Here is a 26,175-nt window from a genome sequence, read left to right as displayed (position 1 = left end):
ATATTTCATAATTATATTCTTCTGATGCACTGATACTTCCAGGATATGACAGCTAGAGATTTGCTACAGCAAAGGTACACTCTTCCAAATGGAGACACTGCTTGGAGACCATCACCTCTTGTCACTGCAGCTCTGGAAGGAAAGCTTGTTCTTCTTGACGGCATTCATCGAATTAACCCTGGCACTCTAGCTGTGCTCCAAAGGTCAGGATGGGAGCTTGGATAAGTTGGGTGCACGTGATGTGTGTACTGAGTGCATGCATAGTGAGACCTTAAGTTGCTGCTGGTGAATATGGCTTTAGAATTTCAGGAATACTGTAAAGATCAAGCTGAGCATTGCAGTTTCATAGAATATGTAGTGCTCATTTTTTTACTTAGGAGCAGAAGCTATTATTTAATTTTTTGTAAACGTAAAATAATGCAGGAAATTCCAGCCTGTTGTAAATATAGAGTGCAAGTCTGAATTTTTTCTAGAATTATGAAATCTAAAAATCAGTAATACTTGTGCAACAATTTTAAAATGCAAGATGTCAGAAAATGTTTGCCATATTTTGAGTGCATTCTGCTTCTAAACAAGTATGTTATAACATATTTTACACAGCATACTTTATATTGATTGCAAAGATCTCTTACTAAATATCATTTCATAATTCAATAAAAAATAAATTATACTTTGCTGAACACAGTAATAGTAAATACTGTATTAATAGTTATTTATACTGTTTCGTCAAATTTTTATGCCATTTCATATGCATGCATCATATACTGCCTTTTGCAAATCAGGGGACATAGTGAGCTTTAAAAGCAAAAGCATTTTCTTCTTTCTCTTATTTTATATATATATATATATGTGCAGAAGGACAGAAAAGGGATTTATACTTGCCTGTTTTTTTGCCTTTTCATCTATTTAGTGTTCATTTCGCATTTTTAGTTCTGTCATGTGCATACATTATTGCTAATCAACTTCTGCATATCACAAACAAGACTGGGTATCTATGTATATTAATCATTAAAGCCAGCTGAAAAATAGCATTTCAAGAAATAAATTTTGTTATTCTTGGTGCAAGAATAACAAAAAAGCAGTTTCATGCCATTTATGCATACTACACTGGTAAGACAGATAATTTTATTTTTCATGTTCTTACCATATGGATTTAAGCTAAGTTGATTGATTATGTGCTAAAACTTATGTGTGGTATTTTACCTCCATGCCTGGATGCATATTGAGTATAATTTTTTCTTTTTGCTGAGGTGTATTTTAACTGAGATAGCTTTTAAAAACACCCTTAGTTGTTACATGTATTGTAAAAATTTATCAAAGTCAAGATAGAGCTTATTCTTTATTTTCAGACTAATACATGACAGAGAACTGACTCTCTATGATGGCACCAGATTATTAAGGGAAGATAGATACCAAAATTTAAAAGAAGAATTGCAGCTCTCTGATGAGAAACTACAAGAGAGGTAAAGTATAAGCTATGACTATAGAATGCAAACAACTTTTCTGTTTTATAACTTTTTGATCTAATAAAAAAATGCAAAATGCTTTTCTGTTAAGCTGGTTCCTTCTAATTGCTAAGAGAAACATCTTTTGAACATAAGGTTCCTCCTTAGCTCTATTTCTCTTTGTGGTATGGCAAAATTATATCCTGTTTAGAGTGCTTGAACTAAAAGAAAAACATTCAATAACCTTTAAGAGAAGGAGTTAGAAATAGAAAAGAAATTTTAAGTAGGTGCAAAAATAGATATTAAGCTATATAGTACTTAATTTTGGAACATTTAATTAAAAGTCTTGGAAAATAAAGCTAAATTGAGGTTAAATACTACTTGTTACTTTCTTTTGCCTCATGAGCTAGAAAGCTGGTATTTAATTTACACTTAATATGGGGCAGGAAATCCTAAGGATGGGTTGGGACCCATTATGCTTATTCTTTTTGTTCCTTTACTTCCACTTGTCTGCTAGAAACATTCCACAGATATAAATGTTGTGCTGCAGGGTGTGTGTGTGTCCAGACTTTAAAGAGGCCTGATGGGTTTATAGCACGGGTGCATTCATGATATGCCACACATTTTCTCTCAGTTGTCTTGCTGAATCTGATTTTTTTCTTTGACCTCCATAGTCCACCCTTTAGAAAAGCTGCTTTTCTTTTACTTCCTAGTTGTTTCCATATTTCTCGTTCCCTTTTCAATCAAAATACAGTGAGTTTTAAAAAAATAAGGCAAGAACTGCTCCTACAAAACCAACAAAAAACTCAAACTTCATTCTAAGCCTACTTGTTGCAAATTCTATCCAGTCTGCAGAGGCTATACACCTAGCTGGATGGTAATTCCTGCATTTGTTTAATTTGTGTGAAGAACTATATATCAGGGAAGTATTCTGTTTATCAGGATTTTAAGCACAGACTGAAAAGAGCAGCAAAATATCTCCAAGGGCCCATCTGGGATGGTATCCCTCCTTTGCATCAGACTTTTTACTAAAAAATATATCTGTTGTGCCAGTCTCCTCTCTGCTCTGTGTTCATGATCTTGTCCAACATGCTTTCAGGCAGAATGGTAGTGGCTGTGCTGTTTTGCTTAGTACCCTTTAGTTCATTGCCAATATACTCCAAAAACTTGGATGGTTCATCACACATTCATCTTCAGAGCTGCCACTCCTAGTGGATTAAATCTCTCTCACAAGAATAGAGATTTATATCTGGATCCTGCACATCCTTTTTTGTTCTAACAATGACTGTTTTGGCCGGGGGCTCCGTTTAATCTTCATTATCTGTTAGACCATGAGCACTGTCCAAGCTGTCTTCTTAAATTATTGTTCTGCAGACCCTTCTCCTTTGTGTCACCTGTGTATCTACTTTCCTTCTTTTCAGCCTCATTGAATAAACCTTTTGGTTCAGCTGTTCAGTGGCAATTGTGCATTGTTTTGGCTACTTTGCAGGCTCCAAAAGTTGGGGGTTTTTTGCTTTCCTTGACAGGCTGTCTCTCTTTCCTTCATATCTCACTGTATTGCTTTTATCTAACCACTTCAGTATTTTGTAATATAATGTTTCTGAGTTGCTACGCTCTTAATTACCTGTTTGACTGACAGTGAGCTTTCACTCTAATCTATAAGCAAAGGGTGTCTGTTGTACAAGAATGCATTTCTGATTAGTACTTGGTCTTAGAAACAAGCAAATACCCCATTGTGTAGGCATTCTTATATCTGGAAGCCCAGTATGACCATTTAGCACCATCTTGGATGCTGATGGAAATTCTTGCTCCTCAATTATCTGAAGCCTATTTTGCTAAGAATCTTCACCTCCTAGGTGAAGTGTTCAGTCTGCCCTTGTTTTCTGTAATGACTTTATTTTAAAAAGCTATATTAAAGTAATGCAAACATGTATCTTCTTCTTTGGTTTTGGCTTTGGGCTTCTTTGACATCACTGGATGACTTCTCTATAGAGAGGGTACTGTTCTCATCAGCCCTTGAGGAAATGAAGGTGTTCCAGGGCCTCATCCTGATTTTGGTGACTTCCATATTCTGAAAACATCACTTCCTTTTAACTGACTCCAGGATACAATGTTTCATTCCAGCACTATTTGTCTTTGCTACTCAGCCTTTTCAGTAGTAGTTATCAGTCACTGCAAACTTCAGTACCTTCCAGTGTTGCAGAATCCAGCAGAATTAATATATCAAATCATACCTGAGGTACTGACAGCTGATTTAATCACAGATTTTAATCCCAACATGCTGACCATCCTTCCTTTGCCTGCAATATATAGTTTTTAGAGAAGCTACACAGAGTATGTTGTAATATGAATTTATTAGCAGATTGGTTGGGCAAATTCTTACACAAATCACACCTGGGAGATGCTCTCCATATTGATGAGAGACATCTCTCTTGCTGCATGCCAATGACTGTGACTAGTGCCCTTAGCTGGATTTCTGAAGATAAAAGCTTTACTTACCCTGATTTGCTGGATTTGACTAAAGTAATTTAGTGTGACTGCTTTTTGCCAGGCCTCTGGAATACATGATATCATTCTCAGTTTTGTTGGGACTGAATCTGTAATGTTTGAGTGACACATTGTCTACCTAATTTTCCAGTAAGGGATATTAATATGTTCCTGCAGTTTTAGTGCCTTTAATCTTTAGTGCTTCAAAAGTCAAAATACTTATATGTGTAGTAGAAGAGAAAGAAGAAGAGGATCAAGAGGTTTGCTTGTGTTTTTTTACTAAAGGAATGGTGTTTCAGATCACACTGTGATCTAGAGAAATCTCTGTGTACAAATGTAAACAGTATTACAGCTGAGAATGTGAATGTGCTTAAACCATGATGGTGTTATTAGAGGTGCTGAACAAAGAGGAAAGTATGGTTTGGTTTTCTGATTGTTTTCAGGTTTTGCAGATTAGAGCACTATTATTCATCAGTTATATATTTGACAACATTTCAAAATTTTATTACTTTTTTAAGAGCTAATAAAGTATATTTTGATTTTAAATGAGGATAATTGTCCTTGAGTAATATGTTCACTATTATTTCATTAAATTTCTACATCTGTAGAAAAATTTGCATAAGAAGGGCTTCAGGCTGGTGGGTACTACAGCTCTTTCAGGAGTGACAAGTGCAAACAGTTTATTGCCCTTGGGACTTTTTGGGATACTCCTTGCCCTGCTGAAAGCCTCTAAGCTGCAAAGTAACTAGTGGTGGGCACAAAGTCTTTTTTCATATATTCTTTATTATGCCAGTTTGGCTGTGAAGTTAAGTTAGCAAATGGTTGCAGAACTCATTCGCTCCTCTGAGAAAACTAAGAATTCATGTTCATGAGTTTAAGGAGAAGAAAAAAAGCTGCCCTTGAGAAAGTGACAGATGGTCCTTAAAGATATTTTACATAAAAGGAAATTATAGCTGCTGATATCTTACTCATTTAATGATTGCATGATTCATTTCCCTGAACAAGCTCAGAGAGTAAGTTTGCCCAAGTAGCGTGCATATCCAAGATTTCTGCAATTTCTTCTGTAATCATCCATTACTTCACTGAGACAGATATTGTAAAGGTAGCACACAGCCTTTACAAATCCAGCAGTGAAAGGTTTGTTTGTCTCAGGATGCAGTATATAACCTGTTTGTGTGGGTATACCCCCTCAGCACACACAGATGCTAAGTTCTTGGTGTGGTGAGCAGAAATGCACTTATTATAGGAAAATCTAGGAGTAGGTACCTAATAGGATAGTTAAAAACTAAAAGTATCTCATAATGGATGGGTGGTTTTGATGCCTTGCAGACAGTAGATTCTTTTCTATGTGGTTAGGTTGAAAGGGAATGCACAGTAGATGAGACAAATGTGTGTAATTGTGGCAGGGAGTAAATTTAACAAGCAATAGAAATTTTAATTGCTTACATTTTTTAGCTTTTACTTCATTTGTTGTTAGGGGTTTGGCTTATTTCCAGTTTAGTGAATTTTAAGATAAAGGCATCTGTTAATGTTAGACTGTTGTGAAATTTAAAAGAAACAGCAAGAAAATAACAATAGGTCACTTTGGTTCTAGGGTTGGAATAATTACCAACTTACAAAATTTGATAGAAAAAGAGATTTATTAAATAAAGTTACAGGAAGATATAATCAAAAATAGTTTGGTCTTACAAAAAGTGACATTAGAAATGCCTTCTGCATTTTATTTTATTCTATTTTTATGAGAAGCTTCAATTGCTCAGAACCATGGTCAATAACAAGAAAATCTTTCCCTAAAATCACCCTGATCAATGTGTGTGTGATTTTCTTTGTAAGAGCAATGGTGGTAATCCTTGGCTGAAGAATTAAACAGTGATGTCAAAAGGACACTCATTTTATTAGAAGAGTGCCTTGCTGCGTGTATTGTCAGTAAATGTTTAGTAGAGAAAAAGACTCTTTGCATGAATCAGTTAACATCAAATCTTCCCACCATGTTTGAGGCTCATTAATTTAAAAGATGCCAAGTTTTTAACAAGATACACTTACTTAGTCTTCATCTGTAAAACCCACAAGATTTCTTGTCATGTCAAAGATTTCTTTTCTGTGAAGTACAGCTCCATGTAGGAGCTCTCCATATTGTGTTCTTTTTGAGACTTGATCTGTAATGTGATGGAACAACTTTGAAGCTCTTCAGTTGTGCTGATGGAAGATGGGAACTTACAGAACACTGCAGAACTGAGTCATTCATGGTATTTGTTTAATAATACACTTAGCCTCATATTTTCAGCATTGCAAACATCACTCCAAACAATAGACTTTTGAAATTGCCAAATAGTTTTTTTTGTGTTTACAGCCTGGACACCTACCTACTGTCCAAGTCTAGAGAGTACATCAGTGAATTGAACTGATATCACCAAATTAGCTTGCCCTGACTTTGCATGTCCTCTCCTCACACTTCTTTCCGTGCCCTCCCTGGCTGTCCCCACCAAGCCCTTGGAGGGTAGTGACTAGGAGGTGATACAAAAGAAATATGATTCCTGCACCTGAAAAGTTGACTCCTTCTTGTGTTCTCTTACAGTGTTGCAGAAGGGCTAGAATTAGTTGGCTGTCTGGAGGAGGGTTGCTTTTTTTTCTTAGTAATGTTAGGGAAGGCAAGTCTGAAAGTATATGTACTTATCTAGGAAATGTTTTCTTCTATAATAAAGTTGGCTAATGTTCCCTGACCTTCTTTTATGCTTAGTGACAGTGGCATACCATTGGTTCTTTTGTACATCTATTTCTATTTTTATCAGTCAGGGAGTAGCTTCTAGGCTTATGACTTTCAGCTGAGAAAAACTCATACCACCACCTTTGTTTGCTTTGCTGCAAGAGACTGCTGTAATTGTCCTGTTGTATCACAGGTTTATTGTTGTGATGTACAGATGAGCCAGCTATGCAGTAGGTTTGTCAATTTATTTCTTCGGTAATTTGTATGGAAAATGGTAACAGCAATATAAACTGCCTAATCAAATTTCACTTGCTTTTTCCAAATTAACATCCTCTATTTTAATAAGAGTACTGTAAAATTAGTTGATGAAAACAGGCCCATCTTGCACAAAATTTGACTGGCTTTTGTATCTGATGTGTTACTGCATTGTTTCTGCTGCTTCTGGAGATCATCTCCGTTGGTCAAAGCATGGTGCTAATAACACCAAGGTCACAAGTCTGATCTCTGTATGGGTAATTCATTTACGAGCTGGACTTGATCCTTCTGGGTTGCTTTCAGCTCAGGCTATTCAGTGATTCTGTGTGATGCTGTGATCTTGCAGGTGTGCTAATTAATGAGTACCAATGACTGTCCAGTCAGAGGAAGTGAAAATATTACAGAGATAAGCGATATAAAAAATGTGAAGACAACAAAGATATCAAAATACAAGGCAGCAGTCTTTTAGTGCCCTAACATACACATCTGAAAGTTGTATATTTAAGTTTGTGTTGCAAGTTCCCATTATTTTCAGTGGAATCAAGACTGTTAAGTTACCAAATCCTCAAGTGAGAACTGGGAAACACTGATTTAGGCTAGGAGGCCAGTCCCATAAAGATTTAAAAAACAATAATAATAAAAGTACCTTTTAGAGCTGGGAACAGTACGTGTTTGTTCACAGGAAGCTGTGGAGGCAGATAGGATGAAGAAGAGAAGTTCAGAATGGTATTAGAAAAATATTTTGGGCAAAGAGAAATTAAAGCAAATAAAGCTCTATCCTATGATGCCGTTGAAGATATGGTTGAGGGGTGCTGAAAGAATATGAGAGGGGCAAACTGCTGGTTGTGGCGACACTTTTGTGCTTGGTTGATTTAATGAGCCAGGACAGCAATTCTGAAGTTCTTGTAAATCTTAATCTTCCACTGGAGAGACCTGTTTCCTCATGCTGACTCTAAAGTGAGCCAGGGGTGAAGTGACTGGTTTAGTCTTTGAAGCATAACTTTCAGGAGTGTTATGAAGTTAGACATATTAATCCAAGGACCACAAAGAGTATCTGTAAGGGAATGTTCCTAAACTGTTACTAAATTCAGCTCTTCACAGTATCTAGGCAGATCTCTACAGTGTCATCCTGTCAGTCTAATTCAGTAAAAGTTGCTCATTACTGCAGCTCTGGTATGTCTTCTTTTGTCCCTGGGTTGCCTGTGAGACACCCTGTTCTAGGTAAAGCACTTGTAAAAGTTCATGAAATGAGTGAGTTGTGCCTGTTTCAGACATACAGCACAGTAGACTGTAGCTTAGTTGGAGGTATTTGTCCATCTTGAGGCATGCAGGTCCTGTTGCAAATGAAGACACTTGTGTAGGCTTCTGAGCATATTAAAGTGTGTAAATTTTAAAAAATTCAAGTCACTTTATGCAGCCTGTGTCTTTTTTTAAAAAATAAAGTTGCATTACAAATGATCTGGATATACTATGATATGTTTCAGTACAATAATCTATTTTCTTCTTATCTATTGTAAAAATTAAATCTGATATTCTGTCCTTAAGCCAGGTAATGCATTTTTAAATTCTTTTTTGCAGGTCTATCTTTCCTATCCATCCTTCTTTCAGAATAGTGGTCTTAGCAGAGCCTCCTGTCATTGGAAGTAGTACCCAACAATGGCTGGGTCCAGAGTTTTTGACACTGTTTCTTTTTCATAATGTTCGATCTTTAAGCAAGAGTGAAGAAATTGAAGTCATTAAACAAATGGTAAGTACATTCAATACTTCAGGCACTTACTGGCTTACTGAACAGGATTATGTGCTACATATTAGATTGCTGTTTCAGTGTAGCATAAAGGAGCTAATTTTCAAAGCTTATCAAAGCAACATACCTGCTTATCTTTTAATGGCATAATTCTTATTTTAATATCAAATGCTGCTGTAGTAAAAAATACTCTTTGTCATAAAGCAACTGTGAGGACTCTGTGGTTATTGCATGTGTGGAACTTGGATATCTTGCAGTAAGATTAATACTGTTTTTCTTTCAACCAGATTCCAAATGTACCCAGTGTTGCTGTGGAAAAGTTGTTGTCAGTAACACACAAGCTTCGGGAGACAAATGATGCCACTGTGAGCCCTTTTTCTTCTTTTCTCTTTGAATTTACTATCTCCTGCTGTGACTGTCTTAACAAAGGCTAGGTCAAACATGCTAAGCTATAGTGTTATTTCAAAGGCTGTCTGATTGGAAAATCAGCCCCAGAAGGCTATTGCTGGCAATTACTGCATACTATAAACTTCTTTGATTTATGATGTATGTATTTGGAATCTCCATAAGTTTTAGGAATCTGCACAAATCCCAGAGAATCAAAAACAACACAGTGAGTTTAGGTATGTGGCTTACAGTAAAACATGCTGAGGTGCCTTTTGAATGTGTATGGATATAATCACATGTTTAGGTATTTTTTATTACTTTGCTTTAGTACTTGGAAAATTGATAGCTGAAGTTATTGGGGCTTTTTGGGCAATCTGAGCTATGGAGTCATTATAAAATGACAATGGGCAGCAACAGAGATTCAGAAAATAGAATGCTCCAGAATTCCTGACTGCATTGCTGCTATAGGCTATTCTATTAATGAAGTAATGTCAGGAAAAATAAGTTCTCCTGACAAAGTGACCACAGTATTATTTAAAAATACAGTTAATTCATGGTGAAAAAAAAAAAGAAATTATTGCTATGGCAGCTAAAACACAGCATGCCTTTGATTATAAGTAAAACATAAAACATTTTTTGTGAAATCCAGCAATACCAGCTTAACTGGTACTCTAACAAATTTAATTTGTTGTCCTTAGTTTTCACTATTTTAACATTGATAATAGTTTTTACAGTTTTACTGTTTAAGAAGCTGAGAGAGGCTGTTATGTTCTTTTGAGCTTAAAAAAGTAAGTTAAAAAATTGACTTTTAGGTACACTGTTGGGACAGTTGTTATAATCATTGGTTGAGCTTCCTACATCTGATGTATAAATGTATCAGTTTTGACATACTTGGAGACATACCATGCCTCAATAGAGCATCACAAAAATCTTTTCCACATATGTGGATATCTGTAGAATTGTGAAATATCTAAATGAATTCTGTGATGCTGAATGAGAAGTGAGTCTCAGTATGGTTCGAGAGAGGATTCTTGTAGATCAGTGGTGGCATGAGACATGTTGGGAACAGCACACCTGTGCAGAGAGATGAAACATGTGACTTATGCACATTAGGCTATTTATAGAGTTGTCTAAGTAAATAAGTCTCTGCCAGAGATTATACTGAAATATTAACCATTGTTTAAAGAGGTCTTGTTAACAATAGAATACCTGTAGACTGTTCACTCTGAGGGCGTTGTCCGTGTCATTGTAATTGTTTGCTTGATTTACAATAGAATCTGGAGGCCACAGTCAAGATCCTGTTGAATTAGATGTCTCATAGATATATATTTAAAAAATTGACACTAACACAATTTTACGTTTGCAGTTGTCCAATATAAAAAAAACCCGAACAAAGCAGGTAATAGAGGAGGAAATTTTGTTGATAGTATTTTCAACTACCAGTTGACAGATATTTTCAACTACTCAGAAGACGTGATACAATTTTTCCTCAATGGTCCTATCCTCTGTGGATAGTAAGGATAGAACATTTACCCTTGCCTTTGCTTCAGGCATGGCTGAGTAGGTCTTGAAGTAACTCATGAAATGCCATCATTTCCATCACAGTGTACACAATGCTTGCTTGTAAACTATGGTTGTTCAGAAGATGCTTCATAATCTTCTGTCAGTGAAAGCAGGAGGAACAGGAGTAGTAATCTTTGCAATTAGCCCAGTCTAAATAATTCTTGTTCCCTGCTCAGAGATATGCTAAAAAGTATTATTCTTTCCTTTCCCATAATTTGAGAGAACTTTTGTGTGATTTCACAGAACTGACTTTTTTTTTTTTAATTTAAATGCCTTTTTGTCAAAATTGCTGTTTTTCAGGGAAAGGAATTGGCGTTAAGACATTTCTTATGCTTAAAAATGAATAAAGAGGAAAAAATGCTCTGAAATTCATTAAGTATTGTTTTTTCTATTTTTTCCCTTAGATTTCGAATGTCAAGATTTTTTTTCCAATTGAACCAGCATCATATGTTAAGATAATTTTAATGCAGTTAGAAATTTTATATAAACTTGTGTAAACCCAAACAAAACATTTTGAAATTACCTAATTAAAATATTTCACTTGACCCAGGCAAAACATGGCGTGACTTATCAGATCACACTCATTGTTGTGTGTTTCCTGCTAAAATAAGGAACCTATTTGTATTAGATACCTTCATCCGGTAGATATAATTATAGAATGATTTTTTTTCTCAGTATTTGGATCCTTCTTTAAATACATGGATGCTTGTTTTGTGGTTCTGTTTGTTTGGTTTTTTTAGTTTTGCTGTGTTTGTTTGAGGTCTGCTTTCCCAAGCATTGAATAATTTCTGTAAATCTTTGCTGGTTCATGTCCAGTTTTTAGCATTTGTTTTAACATGTGGACAACAGCAAAGGACACAGTGTTCCAGTAATGGCCCGCCCAGAAGGCGTGTGCAGAGGTGATACAATCTCCCTAATGCTGCCCAGTGTTGTCTTGTTTATATGTCTAAGAATCCTGCCAGACCTTTTTGCCAGAGCATTACATGTGGAGCTCATATTTAGTTTGTGAAGGGCAGATGACTTTTTAGCACGTTGATCTTTTCACAGTAGCTAACCTGCTTTTTATTGCTGATGTGAATGTTAAGGTTTATATTGCACATAAAATTCAGTTCACAGCACATTTTTCTTCCTGTTGCTTATCAAGTGATATTTTAAGACTAATCTTTTGGTGACATAATGATTTCCATGACAGTGACTTACCGCAAAAAATACAGAATTACAAGCTTGCCTATTAAAGTGCATGAGTTGCTGTAGAAGGCACAAAGCATCTATGAATCAGGAGAAAAGTTGAAATTATTCCTTCTGGATTGTGTTTTTCTCCTGACTTGATCGCTCTAAATCCCTCACATGGATTAAATAATTAAACTACCCTGTATTTTTTGACAGGCACAGTCACTGGCCTCATTTTTATCTACTCGACAACTGTTGCGAATTTGCCGTCGACTGTCACAACATCCAGATGAAAGCCTTTTTGATGCTGTTAATAAAGCCTGCCTTTCCAGGTAGAACTGCTAGTTTTGGTGGAAGTTACAAGAACAACTTGGTCAGTTGACAACATGCAAGATAACTTTTAATGTGTTTTAGTAAATAACGCTATTGCTGTCTTGATCCTTGAAGTTGGTAATTTCTTTAAAAATATTTCTGTGGTATTCTCAAACCTGGAAGGTAAGTGGAGAGGAGTTGGTATGCTTTTCCCATCTTTTTGAAGATACATCATTACGTTATATAAATTAGGTCACCACTATCAGCATAGCAGTCTAAAAACATTTAAAGCAGAGCCATATTAATGTCTAGTTTGACTTAGGTTTCATGCACAATTGGTTTCAGTTCTAAAAGCTGTATCTAGAAGAGTTACGAGAGTTTTGTTTGCTTTGGGATTTTGTTTGTGGGTTTTGGTCTGTTTGGGCTTTTGTGGTTTGGGGATTTTTTGGGGTTATTTCCTCTTTTCAAAAAAAGCCAATTGTTATTATCAAAAGGTTTGGAAAACTGAAAGGGTCTAGATCTAGACACCTCAGAGCTTACTTTTTCTCTCTGGAACCTGAGATCCAAGTGAATTGAGTAATGAGAAAAGGTATTTCTAAAAAACAATTGTTACTGTTGTGGCTCTTACTTGCAATGGAATGAACATGCCTCCAGCTCTAAACCACCCTCCATTACAGCCCTATTGCAATATTTGATAACACTGAAGCCTTTATTAAAGAGTGCACCACCACAAGTGTAGTTCATTGCCTTTGAAAGAAGTTCAATTCCTCTCCTTGGCGATGGGTGAAATGTGAAAGGCTTTTTTATGAAAGGAATAGACATTCAGGGTTTGGAGGTGCAAGTGAATCTTCATTTTAGATTACAGATTGTATTAGATTTAGATTTTTAAGATTACAGAAAATACTGAAAACTTTTAGAAGAAAAACCCTTGAAATACAGCCTCGCTATTATTCTCCTTGTTTTAGATTTTTACCAAACCTCGCCAGATCAGCTTTACACAAAAATCTGCAGGATTCTGGTATTGAAACAAGTCCAGATGACACAGAGAAGCTAGAAGGAAAGGATTACACATGTAAGCTTCTGCTATTTTTTTCCTGCTCTGCATGAACGTTACTCAAATTGCTGGATGTATAAAGGTGTACTAGTTATCCTCAAAATTAAATGTAATTTGCTTCAGTTGTATCGCTGACTTTGTTCTATCAGAATGTGTTGCTGCTCTCAGTATGTTGTGTTGCCTGCTGAGTTCCCTGCTCATGGAATTTTGTTTTCCATCATGTTTAAATGTTTCACAGTCTATAAGATCCATGGTCTCAGGCTTTTAGTACTGCTTTTTCATTTTTCATCACTGATAGTTAGTCCTCTGTGGAGTTACATCCTTAGTTTGATCTTAACATTTCTCTGTTCTGTGTTTTTTACCATTGCTTCTTTCTCTCCCCTGTTAAAATCAACGGGGTTTTTTTGGGGTTTTTTTTGAGATTCTTGTAGAAGTTATGTGCTGTCCTTTGCTTTCATTCTGGCACACACTTTGTTATTCTCTTTATTCTCTTTAAATTGCAGTGGTAGTTGCATGTCACCTTTATTGAGCAGGTCTTAGTTTCTTTGACTTATCCAACTTGTAATCATTTGTAGTTGTCTTCAGGGCTGTGCATATGTTTCTGCTTCTGCCGTTTTCTCACTTCTGCTTTCTCATTCCTGTATGACCCCCTTCATGATAGCTGTATATCTTTTCATATCCTCTGTCAGGCAGCATACTGTGAGCAATTTGCCATTTTCCATTCACTACGTTTCTCCTTCTTTCTGCCTCACCAGTGTTATCTCTGCTCTTCTTCTGTACGTTTGTTCCCAGTTTTGTGATGTAGTAGATTTCTGTATTTTTACTGTTAGATCTGTGCAGTGGTAAACACATCTTTGATCTTAATTCATGTGGATCCTATTTTTATTACTTTTTTAATGTCTGTGTATATAGCAGTACATATGTAGATAGCGATATATTCATGGATATATAGTTTCTATTATATGCAGTATAATATGTGTATATAACTATAGACAAATATCTATGCAGCTGTATGTATATACATATATATCTTCAATCATCTATGTATTATTATATCTATTATTCACATTTTATATGTATTTATATATGTATATATATATAAATATGTATACAAAATAATTTGAACTCTTGCCAGTTGTGTGATGCTACCTGCTTACTTTGGTTTTTTTTTTAATCTGGATACCTCCCTTGAATTTTCTCTGTTTCTGTTTCATGCCATAAAGGCAAACAGCTAAAAAGATCTGTCTATAAATGAGGGTATTTTCAGTTTTATACAATGCCAGATTAAGAAACTAGTAGCAAAAAAAAAATATTGCATTTGTTATTAATTACACTTATTTTTTATTTTCCTAAGTACTGAATTTATAGTTCTTTTGATCTAAGAAAAAGTTTTAATATATTTTTTCTCTCAGAGCTGTAGTTGAGGGATATTTCAATTATGCAGTGCTGAAAGGGAGAATCAGCAGTGGCTCTGTACTGTTGTGGTGGGTGTGCTCCCCCTCTCAGCTGAGCCCCCACACAGCCACTGGTTACCTCACCTCTGCACCTCACTCCGCAGTGGGATAGGGGAAGACAGCAGAAGAATGGAAGTGTGTAACCTTGTAGATTGAGGAAATATCACCTAAAAGTATTGGTGGTGTTCCAGTAAACAATGAGAGTGTCAAATTAGACCAAGGCAGTGGTCACAATTTCTGGTATTTCTTATGGTCCTTTTCCTGTAAGATCATCTTTTCATCCTTTATTGTAATACACTTCTTTACAGTTTTAAAGATAATTCAAATTCATGATAATGCAGCCTTTTGTAAATTGATACTCTTCCAAGTGTTCTCTTTCTTTAGATAGAAATCATTTACTGCAAGACAGAGCCTTGTTAAAATCTGTAAATCGTTACTTAGGAATGTTAGATATTGATTGCGTTGTATGCTTAGAAGATGTTGTAAGAAATACTTTTCCTTGTTTCCTGAAAAATGACTAGGTGAAATAAACGACGGGATTCTGAAGATAGGGTCTGTCTCCATGCCAATTTATGACCCATCTGAGAAAATGAAAGTGCCAGATGTTTTGTTTTATGAAAATGCACAAGTAAGTACAAATGTCTGACTTCTGAGTTAGAAAAGTTTGTTAAATATGTACTGATGGGTATGCTCATATGTATAGTAAATTATGTACTAACTAAATTTTAAGGATATATTTCTGAAGTAGTTTCTTTAGTCTTAATTTTTTCTCATAGCATTTGGTGGTCATTTTAGACATATCTTCATCCCTGTGTGAAGAGATTATAACAATTCTGTTGAACATTTTGTTAATGTTTACTGCTGCTGGACTGATCCACCCTTCGGGCTGGATTGTAGATTGCATCCTAAGACTGTGTTTTACAGGCCTGTTGCATAAAGTTCTACCTCCCTGGGGTGGGTTGACCTTGGCTGAACTCCAGGTGCCCACAAAGCCACTATCATTCCCTCTTCCCAGCTGGAGAGGGGAGAGAAAATAGGCTGGAAAAAAACCTCATAGGCTGAGATAAGACAAAATAAAAGTTTGTGTGTGCACAATCAAAAAGAAAAACCAACAATTTAATGCTCTTCTTCCCACCAGCAAGTGATGTTCAGCCACTTTCCAGGAAGTTGTGGGCTTCAGCACATGTGGTGGTTGATTGGAAAGGCAAACATTGTAAATAACAAATGCCCCCACTCCCACTCCTTTTCTTAGCTTTTGTGTCTGAGCTGATGTCCTATGGTATGGAATATACCTGTGGTTACTTTGGGTCAGTTGGCCTAGGGGTGTCCTGTCCCAGGATCTTGCCTACCCCAAACTACTGATGGGGGGAAATGCTGGGGAGACAGTGCTGATGCTGTGCTGGCCCTGCTCAGCAGGAGCTAAAGCACTGGTGAGGCAGCCCCAGCTCAGAGCAGAGCAGGACAATCCCCTCCCTTTCCCGCTGTGGTGCTGTGCCTGATGCCCCCAGGACAAGGTTGGCCCTCCTGGCTGCCAGGGCACTGCTGGCTCATGTTCAGCTTGGCATAGACCAGGATCCCCAGGTCCCTTTCCATGGCACTGCTTTCCAGCTTCTCATTCCCCAGTCTGTACATCCAGGGTTACCCCATTCCAGGTGCAGGATCCGGCACTTGTCTTTGTTAAACTTCATATGGGTGGTGATTCCCCAGCCCTCTGATTTGTCAAGATCTCTCTGCAGGGCCTCCCTGTCCCCAAGGGAGACAACAGCTCTTCTCGGTTTTGTATCATCTGAGAGCTTGCTTAGTATCCCTTCCCATTCTTTAGTATCCCTTCCAGGACATTTATGAAGATGATGAAGAGCACAGGGCTTAAGTTGGAACCCTGTGGAACCCCACTACTGACTGATGTCCCCCCATTCACTATAACCCTTCGTGCCCAACCAGCTCCATCTCAGCCGGACCCAATACACTAATTTACATTAGAATTAACATTGCATGTTTGAAAAGCAAGGAGAATAGTACTTAGAAAATGAGTTATTAGAGTTATTGATTATTTCTTTAAAATAGTTTATCTTATTAATTAGACATTAGTTTCAGTTAGTTCAAAGTAGTAGTAAAGAGTGGTTAATGAATACAAGGAAAAGGAAGGGCTTTGTGACTGTGGGCTTTTTGGTTTCTGTTTCTCCAGCACCCTGTTTTGTAGAGCAGCTTTCTTCTCTGTCTAGCATAAAACTGTCTAGCCTCAAAACTGTCAGATGAAGGTATCCTTAGGAAGAGATTTACTCTCTTGGTTACCTTTAGAATATTTTGCTACTGAAAGGCAATACTGATAGCATGATCTTGTGAAACACTTCGCTTTTAGGGGCCTGGTATGGGTTTCCATACTTTCTTTTCCTAGTCTTTTTTTGTACCTCATTTATAATTTTGCCCCAGAAAGACTATGCTACATGTGTATCACCTGTTGATGGTGATGACAAGCCATGCAAGGGAAACAGATGACAGACCTCTTCATCTTCCCTACTAACATTTCATGTGGGATTTTGTTCTCTGTTGCCATTTTGATAAAGCACATAATTTGTGTCTGTTGGAAATGAAATCCTGAGTTCTCCTGGGACTTAACACCTGCTTTGCTTTCTACCTTCTTGCTTATAGCTTCAGAAGACTGTAGACAAAACTGTGTTCAGATTTTATTCAGGAAACCTCTGTTAAAATTGCTGCAGAGAATGACCTGCTCTGTATCTGTCTTTGAATAGCTGTGCCTGCTAAATGCTGAAGGAAGCAGCAACCAAATAGCAGTCAGGATAGGTGTTCCAATGTCTAAATGAATTCTACTCTTATTTTCTGAATTGCTACTTTGCAGTTTGGTGATTCAAGTGCTGTAATGATCATTTAACAAAACCTGCTGGAGAATGAATTTGATTTGAGTTTAGTGCAGTGCTTTATTACCTGAAGCTACAGAAATAAACTGAAAACAGAGAAAAGATATGTCCTCAGCCCTTTGCAGTGCTGCACAGTGTAATGAAACACATAGATTTTTGCCTTTGTGTGTTTGGTCTTGAAACAATTCACATTACAGTGAAATTTAATATTGCCATGAAACATTGCTGTTGGTCCACAACAGGTGTCATAGGGATGGGAATAATTTTTTTAGGTGATATGCCAAATGCAATTTTCAGACAAGGCACTGGGGAACATAGATTGATAAAGGTGACGAATATGTCTACTTACAACTCCTTTGCCTAAATAGGTAATATTAAATGTCTGCATGCATCATAATACAATGCTAATTTAAGACCTCGTGCAAAAAAAGAAACAGCAAAAGAAGATCAATACGTAGTATTTCTGGTGGGTAAGCTGCTTTGTAGGCGAACCATAATGTATGTGTATTTGTTCAATCTAGGATTAAAAAAAAAAGGTCATCAAAATGATGTACTTGTGCCTTAGCAATAAAATTTAAAATTGTAATCAGTGTGTGTGGTAAACTGACTTCCTAGAATTTCTGCTATATCTGGTCAAATTTATTTTCCTCAGTTATAAATTTCTAGTGTATACACATGCCAAAAAATAGAATAATTTGCCTTGAAGTGCTCTCCTTAAATTGTGTTTTGAGCATTCAGTAGTCTTTTGAAATGCCTGCTAAGGATTTCATGGTATTAAGCTGTGTTTACAAGAGTTTCTTTCCCCACCCCCAGCCTGTATTCTAGAGAGATTTGAAAATTTAAAATATCCTTCACACGGAAATGAATGGGTTTTATGCTCAGAAATGACAAGAAAGGTGCTGATTTTTAATTTTTACATTAATCAAGTCCTAGAGATGAGATGATAATCTATTTATTTAAAGACAATCATTCATTTCTCTAAGTAGGTTGTCTGACCTACTTACAGATGACCTATTTTTACTAGATGCAGTGGAGAAATATACACGACTTTATTGCAAGTAAAGTAGTCTGCATTGCCACATTAACCTGAAATCCTTTCTATCCTTTTGAACAAATCATTTGTGAGAAGCGAGATGAGGTTAAATGATGCACAGTGTATGTTACCTGTTATGCTACTGGATATATGTAAAAATATACCTCCAGCATTTTGACTTCAATTAGGCACATAGGACCTAATAATTAATACAAATAATAGGCGCATATTGTAAGACACATATAAACACTTTCAGACTTGAACACGCATATTCCTATCTTAATTTTCCTTGAAAATGAAGTTTGATTAGAACAGAAAAAGTATATTTGTTCTTAAGTTAGACCTGGTGTTTAATGTTCAATAATATATATGTGTATAATTAGCATATGTCTTTGATTCCCTCTGTTTGGTTTCTGTAATGTTTTACTAGGATATTGCTGGAAAGTTGGCACAAACTAAAGAAAGTTCTTGCACTCTGGGTGACAAGCATTCAATTAGGCTAAAAGGAAACATATAAAGAACGATTACAGAGAATTAAAAGTATTTAGGGAAATCAGGCTCCCACAATGAGTTTGAGCAGAGGATGTAAATGCTTCCTTGTTCTAATCACTGGATATATTGCCTCTGCTATTATTGGCTGAGAGGCTCTTGCTATGAAATAAGTAGCTGTAAGTATAAAGTTAAAAAATATTTGGTCCCAAATCCTTGAAGTTATGTTCCTGTTGTACCACTATCATTAGTGAATGCATAAACTTGAGAGCATAAAATCAAGTGAAAATTGTGGGTTTTTTTCTCTAGCATATGATGGTAATGGAAGATATGCTCAAGGACTTTCTGCTGGGAGAACATCTTCTTTTAGTTGGCAACCAGGTGAGTTAAATGTTTCTTGCAATGCATGGAACAAACTCGTTATTCAGTAATATAATTAAGTCTCTGTTTTGCTTCTTTGTAATTGCATTAATTTCTGTTACTGAGGTATTTGGCCCATTTTTCAATTCCTTATTTAACATTGACCAGGGGTTTTATAGGCGCACATTTGTGGAAAATGTAAATGCCGTGAATGTATATGGCTGTCAGAGTAAAAAGTCAAGGCATTAATCACAGAATATTCTGAGGTGGAAGGGACCCACAAGCATTATCAAAGTACAGCTCCTGGTTCTGCAAACGACCATCCTCAAGAATCACATGCTGTGCCTGAGAGTGTTAACCGACTGCTTCTTAAATTCTGTCAGAGGCCTGACCAGTCCTCTGAGGAGCCTATTCCAGTGCCCAAACACCCTCTGGATGAAAAACCTATTTCTGATATCTAATCTAAACCTCTCCTGACATAGTAATAGCTGTATGTAACATCATTAACATTAAAATCTTCAAACAATGGCTTTGGTTATCCTTCTTGACTATGTATCAAACCACTCCTTTAAAATCTCCAGTGACTTAGCTCCAGTAAGAGGTGTCACACTTCAGTATTACCTTAATCCTATGGATAGCTAAATATTAGTTTTCTCTAAAAGAGTAACAGATTTGTATAGTTCTTTGACTAGTATCTTTGCTGATCAGCACTTTTATTGTTGAGGTTGGATTTTCCCCCAAAGAGTAATCCCCCTTTAGTTTAGCTGTCCCTCAGCAAGGATACAATCATTTTTTAGCAGATGTTTCTCTTTTTCTTTTGCAATAGTCTGTAGAACATGTCTAACACAAAGCACTAACTATCTAAGCAATATGGCAATGAATATAAAATGCTAATTATTATTAATGTGTGTATATTTAACTATAGTCTCAGCTGTTTAGCATCCTTGTTATCAACTTGAATTTAAAAAGATGGTTTATTTGAAACCTCTGTAGGCTTTTGATGGATAATGCCAGCTTCTCCAAAAGGTTTAATCTCTTCATAAATAGAAATTGATCTACTTCATAAATGAAACAAGATCTATTTATTATATTTCATAAACAGTGCGGTCTGTGCCTGCTTCCAAGCTGGTATTGAAAATGTTATGTAGTACAGACTGCCTGCAGCAACTGATGGCAAGGAATAGCAGGACCAGGCTGAACCACAAGAAAATAGAGGCAGGGACAGAGTCCTTAATGATAACTTGTGCAGTCCCTCAGTGACAAAGCAAGAGTAGCAGATCTGGGGACCGCAGCCATGGTCACCCAAGTGCTCAGTGGCTATCAGACAGGTCCATGGTGAATGAAGCAAGTCTGAGACCAAACTGAAAAGTCAAGTCAGCAGGTCCAGGCTGGAATCAGCAAGATACAGGGCTAAGCACAGCATTGCCACAGTGCAGGTTAGGAAGGAACCAAGGAAAGGGCTTGAATGTAAATGCAGCTCCCAAGGCATGGGGGACAAAAGGAACCCCGGCAAAGCAGGAAAACCATGTCAGAGCTGACCTTCAATACCAACAAGTAAAAACCCTAGGTGTGGGAAAAGAGCTTGTGTATACCAGTGGTAAATCAGAGCTCTGACACGTGCCTCATTTGGCAGAAAAATTTTGAAGACTATGCAAGTACAATTATTAGGATATAATGGATTTTTCCAGCAGTTGTATTCTCATCTGTAATCATTTGAGGCATGTCACATTTCTTCCATCTTTTGAGTCTCTAATTGAAGACAGCATTAAAAGATTTTACTGGATTGAAGTATTGGAACATATTGCTTTGATTCCAGACACCAGCTCAGCTGTACCATTAAGATGGAAAATTAGTTGATTTGCTGTGCTTTCTCTTTGGCAAACCAGCAATACAGTTGACAGTTGTTTTTTGGTTTTTTGTTTGTTTTTTTTTTAATTGCTAACATACTTTTGAGTACTTCCAGGTTTACTCTTTACAAATTTCTCCCACAGTTTCTATGTGTGACTAAGAAAAGGCCAACAGGCCTTTTCCTTTCAAAATACCGTTTTTAAGTTTGAAGTGCTGTATTTGCCATTCTGCAGTCTTTTCAGTACCACAACAATCATTCTTCATTTCTCAGGAATGATCGCTAACCACTTAGAAATTCCTTGGCTAATTCCCTAAATATTTTACTGTAAATTTGTGCAGCTTGTGATGAATCATGTTCAAGTAGTTTAAAAGCAACCACATTGCACCAATTGTGCTTTCATGAAGTATGTGTAGATACCTCATTGAAGGTATTAGTGATTTCATCCATTTTTTGTAAAGAAAATTACTTTTAAAAAGCATTCTTTTTCTCTGTTCAGTTACTTGTATCCGTTCAGTCTGTATAAGAAGCTGAGGTTTTGTGATGTCTTGATATATACATCAGTGTGTACCTGTGTTTCCCATTTGGAAAAAACAGATAATGATTTTGAGGAGATACAAAGTACTGTTTTGAGTTCCTTTCCCTTAAGTGTCTTATTAGTGAATGAATGAATCATGGAAATTCAATGTAATAACTGAAAATCCAAATTCTCTGAACCTGAGTATTTCAAAACATAGGACTAATATCCCTTTGAATGCTTGTGTCATTTCCTAGATATTTAATTGAGTTGGCATTTACCTTAGGACATAATTTGGTCTTTCAAAACGATGACTGTGTAAGTATCTCCATTGAGCTGCGATTTAATGTGCAAGGCTTGACCTGTAGTTTTCTTTTAGAGTCTGGATTTGTTTTGGTTGGTTGACTAAATGTGGTTTTCCACCTTTGCCTCTTCTATTTGCACAACACATGTACACACACAAAATTCCTGTTAGCTTAAGACCTCTTGTCTTTTCAAAGTCTGAAAATGTGGTTTCTTCTATAACTCTAAGAGCTGACTGATGAGAACCCTTTTACCAAGACTGTTTTCAAGATACAGACTCTATTAGTATCAGTAAATTATAATTAAGTTATCTTGGTGGATGTTAGGGACTGGCTTTCTTAATAAAACTGAGGAGAGATTGAAGACAAATGTCAGATGCCAACAGATATTTTTAGAAGTACTCAGCTTCTGAACTAAACTGCTTTACCACACTTCATTCATGTTTGTTTCCTGAGGCTTATATGGCTCAGGATTTCACAGCATAAATGTTTTACATAAAATATAAATATTTGTTTACCGTGGTTGATTATTTACTTTGGATATTGACTAGAATGTATTTCCATTTTGTATACAAATAAACAGGTTTCTTTGAGATCAGTGGATGGATGTGAATTTTCAGCTATGAAGTAGTTTCCAAGTAAAGGGCATGCCAGTGCCTTAAATATGGGTTCTGATATTGCTTCCTAAATGAGTCTGTACTCTGAGCATGAATGAATCCATCTATGACCATCTACAGCTTTTCAAAGCACGTGCAAAGCAGCTTCTTCTTTGGCTGAGAGCAAGAAGCTGCGTATTACTCTCACACCAGCAGGCAAAGAACAGCAAGAGCCTCCGGTTATTTCAAATGTTGCAATGACTGTTTATGTACTCATTAAATACAGGTCTTGCAGTAGCTTTTGAACTTCATGAGACAGACTGGAGTACTGATTCTTACTACCTAGGCAAATTTTTAGACGGTGTTTTTTGTGATATTTTTCCTGATGGACAATGTGCAGTTTGTGGATTGGCCACTACTTGCTATCTTTTACTGTCTCCTTGGATTCTCTTTGGCAAATGCAAGAGAAAGTATGTTAATAAATATAATTTGTTTATGTGGAAAACCCTGTGGAAATAGCATTGGCTGAAATGATTTTATTTTGTCTCACAATTTTAAATGTTGAATATAACATTTCCCAAATTGTTGCATTTGGAGGTTATGTACATAGATGTATTGGATGCTTTCACCTTTATTAGTCGTAGGTGAGGTCTTGGCAGCCATCATCTGTCTTTAAAGATACCACACATAGTATTTATAGTTACATAGAATCTGTGGCTTTCTGGATAGAGAAGGCTCACAACCCTCTCACTTGTGAATTGTTTTATTGCCGTGAAATTCTAAAACACCCAACAGCATGTTAAGCAAAATTGAGGTTATTTTATTTGGCATCACTCTGTTGCCATGAGTTCTTGAGTGAGCTGTTCAGAAATAGAATGGAGAATTCTATGAAGGTGCTAAATGTTGTAAATAATCTGAAAGAAACACTGGAAACACTTGTTAAAAGTGTTGATGTGAACCCACAGTAAGCAGACTATCAGAAATACATGAATTATGAGTACACTGTCCACCTGTGAAGGCTGTGAGTGACCTGTGGGTGGCCTGGAGCATCTCTCTTACATGGAGAAGTTGAGGGAGCAGGGCCTGTTTACCTTGGAGAAGGGGATCTTGCCAAATCTTGGAGATCTTGTATACAAATTCTCTAAGGGTGGGTGTCAAGACAACAGGGCCCAATTCTTTTCCAGTGGTGCTCAGCAATAGTACAAGGGCATCGGGCACAACCTGAAACACAGGAAGTTCCATCTGAATATGAGGAAAAGCTTCTTTACTGTGAAAGTAAAGGGCATTGAAACATGCTGCTCAGAGAGGCCGTGAAGTTACCTTCCCTGGAGATTCTCAAAACCCTCCTGAATGTGCAACCTGCTGTAGGTGAACCTGCTTTAGCAGGATAGTTGGACTAGATGATCTCCAGAGTTCCTTTCAACCCCAACTATTCTGTGATTAAAAGGACTTAGAAATGTAATGGCATTCTGGTACATTTGCTAATATATTTCCCTGACAGACTGTAATTTCATCCTTTCTGCTGCCTTTCTTTAACTGGGAGATCAGCTTACGTGAATTCTTGAGCTCACACTAGGAATTTATTTTATTCTTGAAGAATTTAGTAGGACAAATGATCGAGTCTTTCTTAAAGATTTTTAAAATTACATGCTTGATTAGATGTTTCTTTCTAATATAATATTTTTATTCCTAACTCATTGTAAAATTGAATTAAGTACAATCTGAGAATGTCATAATATCAGTCGTCAAAAAACTTGAAATAGCAAATGCTTGGCATTTCAACTTCTCTAGAAATAAGTCTTGTTTTCCTGCTTAAACTTGTTTAAAAATAGACAGTTTCCTCTACAAGTCAAGAATGTACTATCCTAAACCAATTTTTTATTATTATTGTGAGCATGAAGAAACTGAGATCCAAATGAGCTAAATTGGGCCAAATACTATATTTCTTTTCTAGGGAATTAGGTATGACAGTTGTGAAAAACTTGGAAAATATTCTCTTTGACTTGGTACAGTCAATGTGTACACATACGAGAATAGGCATGCTTTTTAAATGTCTCTGCTTACAGTAATGCTTTCTGCCTTTACACATTAAACTGAAGAACCAGAATTAGAAAAGAAACAATGAACTGATTTTTCTTTTGGATATTTCTTCTCACAGATTCTTTCCATCATAAACTTCTCATATGCTCCTCTCCATTGGACCACACTGGAAATGCAATGATTGTATTTAGCCTGATAGGGCTCTGGCTCTACTTAAAGTCTGAAAAAGGCATAAACTCTACAAGGTTGTCTAGAACTGCAGTCAGAAATGTATCCAAAGCATTCCATTAATGATTCCCATCAAGGAATTAAGTTGATTCTTACAGTGACATTTTCTTCTCTTGCTGTCACTATAATTTTGGTGTGCCCCAGATAAACTTGTATGAAAAAAAATGAGATACTAAACCAGAGAACACTTACTTTTGTAACTGATAAATATGTAAATTGCATGTTACAAGATGCAATTTACAAGAGCAAGAGTTAAAATCACCACTGCTTTTGTATTTAAATTTGTTGCTTACATTCAAGCAAGGTAGCTGTTATAGGATCAGTTGCAGTGGTCCTCTGGTAGCAATGTCTACGGTCTGCTGGTGGCACACCTTCTGCAGTTATTAAAATGCTTTATTCAGATTTGTTCTAAGCAAGGCTTCTCAACACCTGGAATGTGTGAAATAATTCTGCATAAGTACTGTGAGTTGCTTTGCTGATAATAGTACATTTTTTCAGTAAGCCAGAGGCACATCCTTTGGTCTAAAAATCACATCCTCAGCCCTAATTGCCTCAGCAATACATGCATCGCAAATGTCTTTGTTGACAGAAACACAAAAGCTGTGGCCATGAAAGGTGTTTGGTGCCAGACTCAGGGTTAGAAACAGAGCATTGTGAAAAGTGTTTTTATTTTCTTTATTTTCATTGTTCATCAAAAAGTTTCTGTGATAATGATAATGCAACACTTTCTGTGACATTAGAAACTGAGAACTCTGACATGAGGGCTCTGTGTACTAAAATTAACTCAAATTTGTCTTTCATTCTCTAATAATGCAATTTAGAAATTAATTATAAAATGAAACTTCTTGAGGAGAAAAAGTGATAAACTGCTTTTTTACCAGTTTCAAAATTTGTTTTATTATTTTGTAATGAAGCAGGTGCTCTGATATGGAGAAGGTGTGGTTGCAGTGTTTCAGCTGAAGGGCAGTACCGAAGAGCACAGCATGGCAACCTCTTCAGCTGGTTTAGTATGAGCTGCAAATCATTTAAAATAAAATAAAAATGAGGCAGCCTGGTTTAGGTGTTTTTTTGGGTTTTTTGTTGTTGTGGATTTTTGGGTTTTGGCTTTTTTTTTGCTCAGAGGCAGACTGTTAATTTCAAAAACTGGCGTCCTGTTCCTTTGGACTATAACATTGTCTTTATTTGGTCTGTGCAGGGGACAAATTTCGGTTGTCAGTTCTGCATCCTGAATTGCAAAATGTCTCCTGGGACTTATAACAACCTTGTTTATATTTGAAACTGCAGCTTCTGCTAGGAAATGAAGCCATTTCATC

General features: G+C 36.5%; 1 protein-coding gene across 3 annotated transcripts in view; it reads left to right on the top strand.

Annotated features, from left to right (window-relative positions):
• Positions 1-26,175, top strand: part of VWA8 (von Willebrand factor A domain containing 8) — a 183,371-nt gene that overhangs the window by 56,785 nt on the left and 100,411 nt on the right. For all 3 annotated transcript variants that reach the window (XM_064408684.1, XM_064408685.1, XM_064408686.1), the window contains 8 exons: positions 43-203; positions 1,350-1,463; positions 8,470-8,638; positions 8,923-9,000; positions 11,972-12,087; positions 13,033-13,139; positions 15,097-15,203; positions 19,283-19,354. In XM_064408684.1, coding sequence (XP_064264754.1) covers positions 43-203; positions 1,350-1,463; positions 8,470-8,638; positions 8,923-9,000; positions 11,972-12,087; positions 13,033-13,139; positions 15,097-15,203; positions 19,283-19,354 — 924 coding nt within the window. The remainder of the gene's footprint in view (positions 1-42; positions 204-1,349; positions 1,464-8,469; positions 8,639-8,922; positions 9,001-11,971; positions 12,088-13,032; positions 13,140-15,096; positions 15,204-19,282; positions 19,355-26,175) is intronic.

This window comes from Passer domesticus, chromosome 2 (genome assembly GCF_036417665.1).
Source record: "Passer domesticus isolate bPasDom1 chromosome 2, bPasDom1.hap1, whole genome shotgun sequence".
Lineage (NCBI taxonomy): Eukaryota > Metazoa > Chordata > Aves > Passeriformes > Passeridae > Passer > Passer domesticus.
The sequence above is the reverse complement of the archived record's forward strand: the minus strand, read 5'-3'. Positions and strand labels throughout refer to the sequence as shown.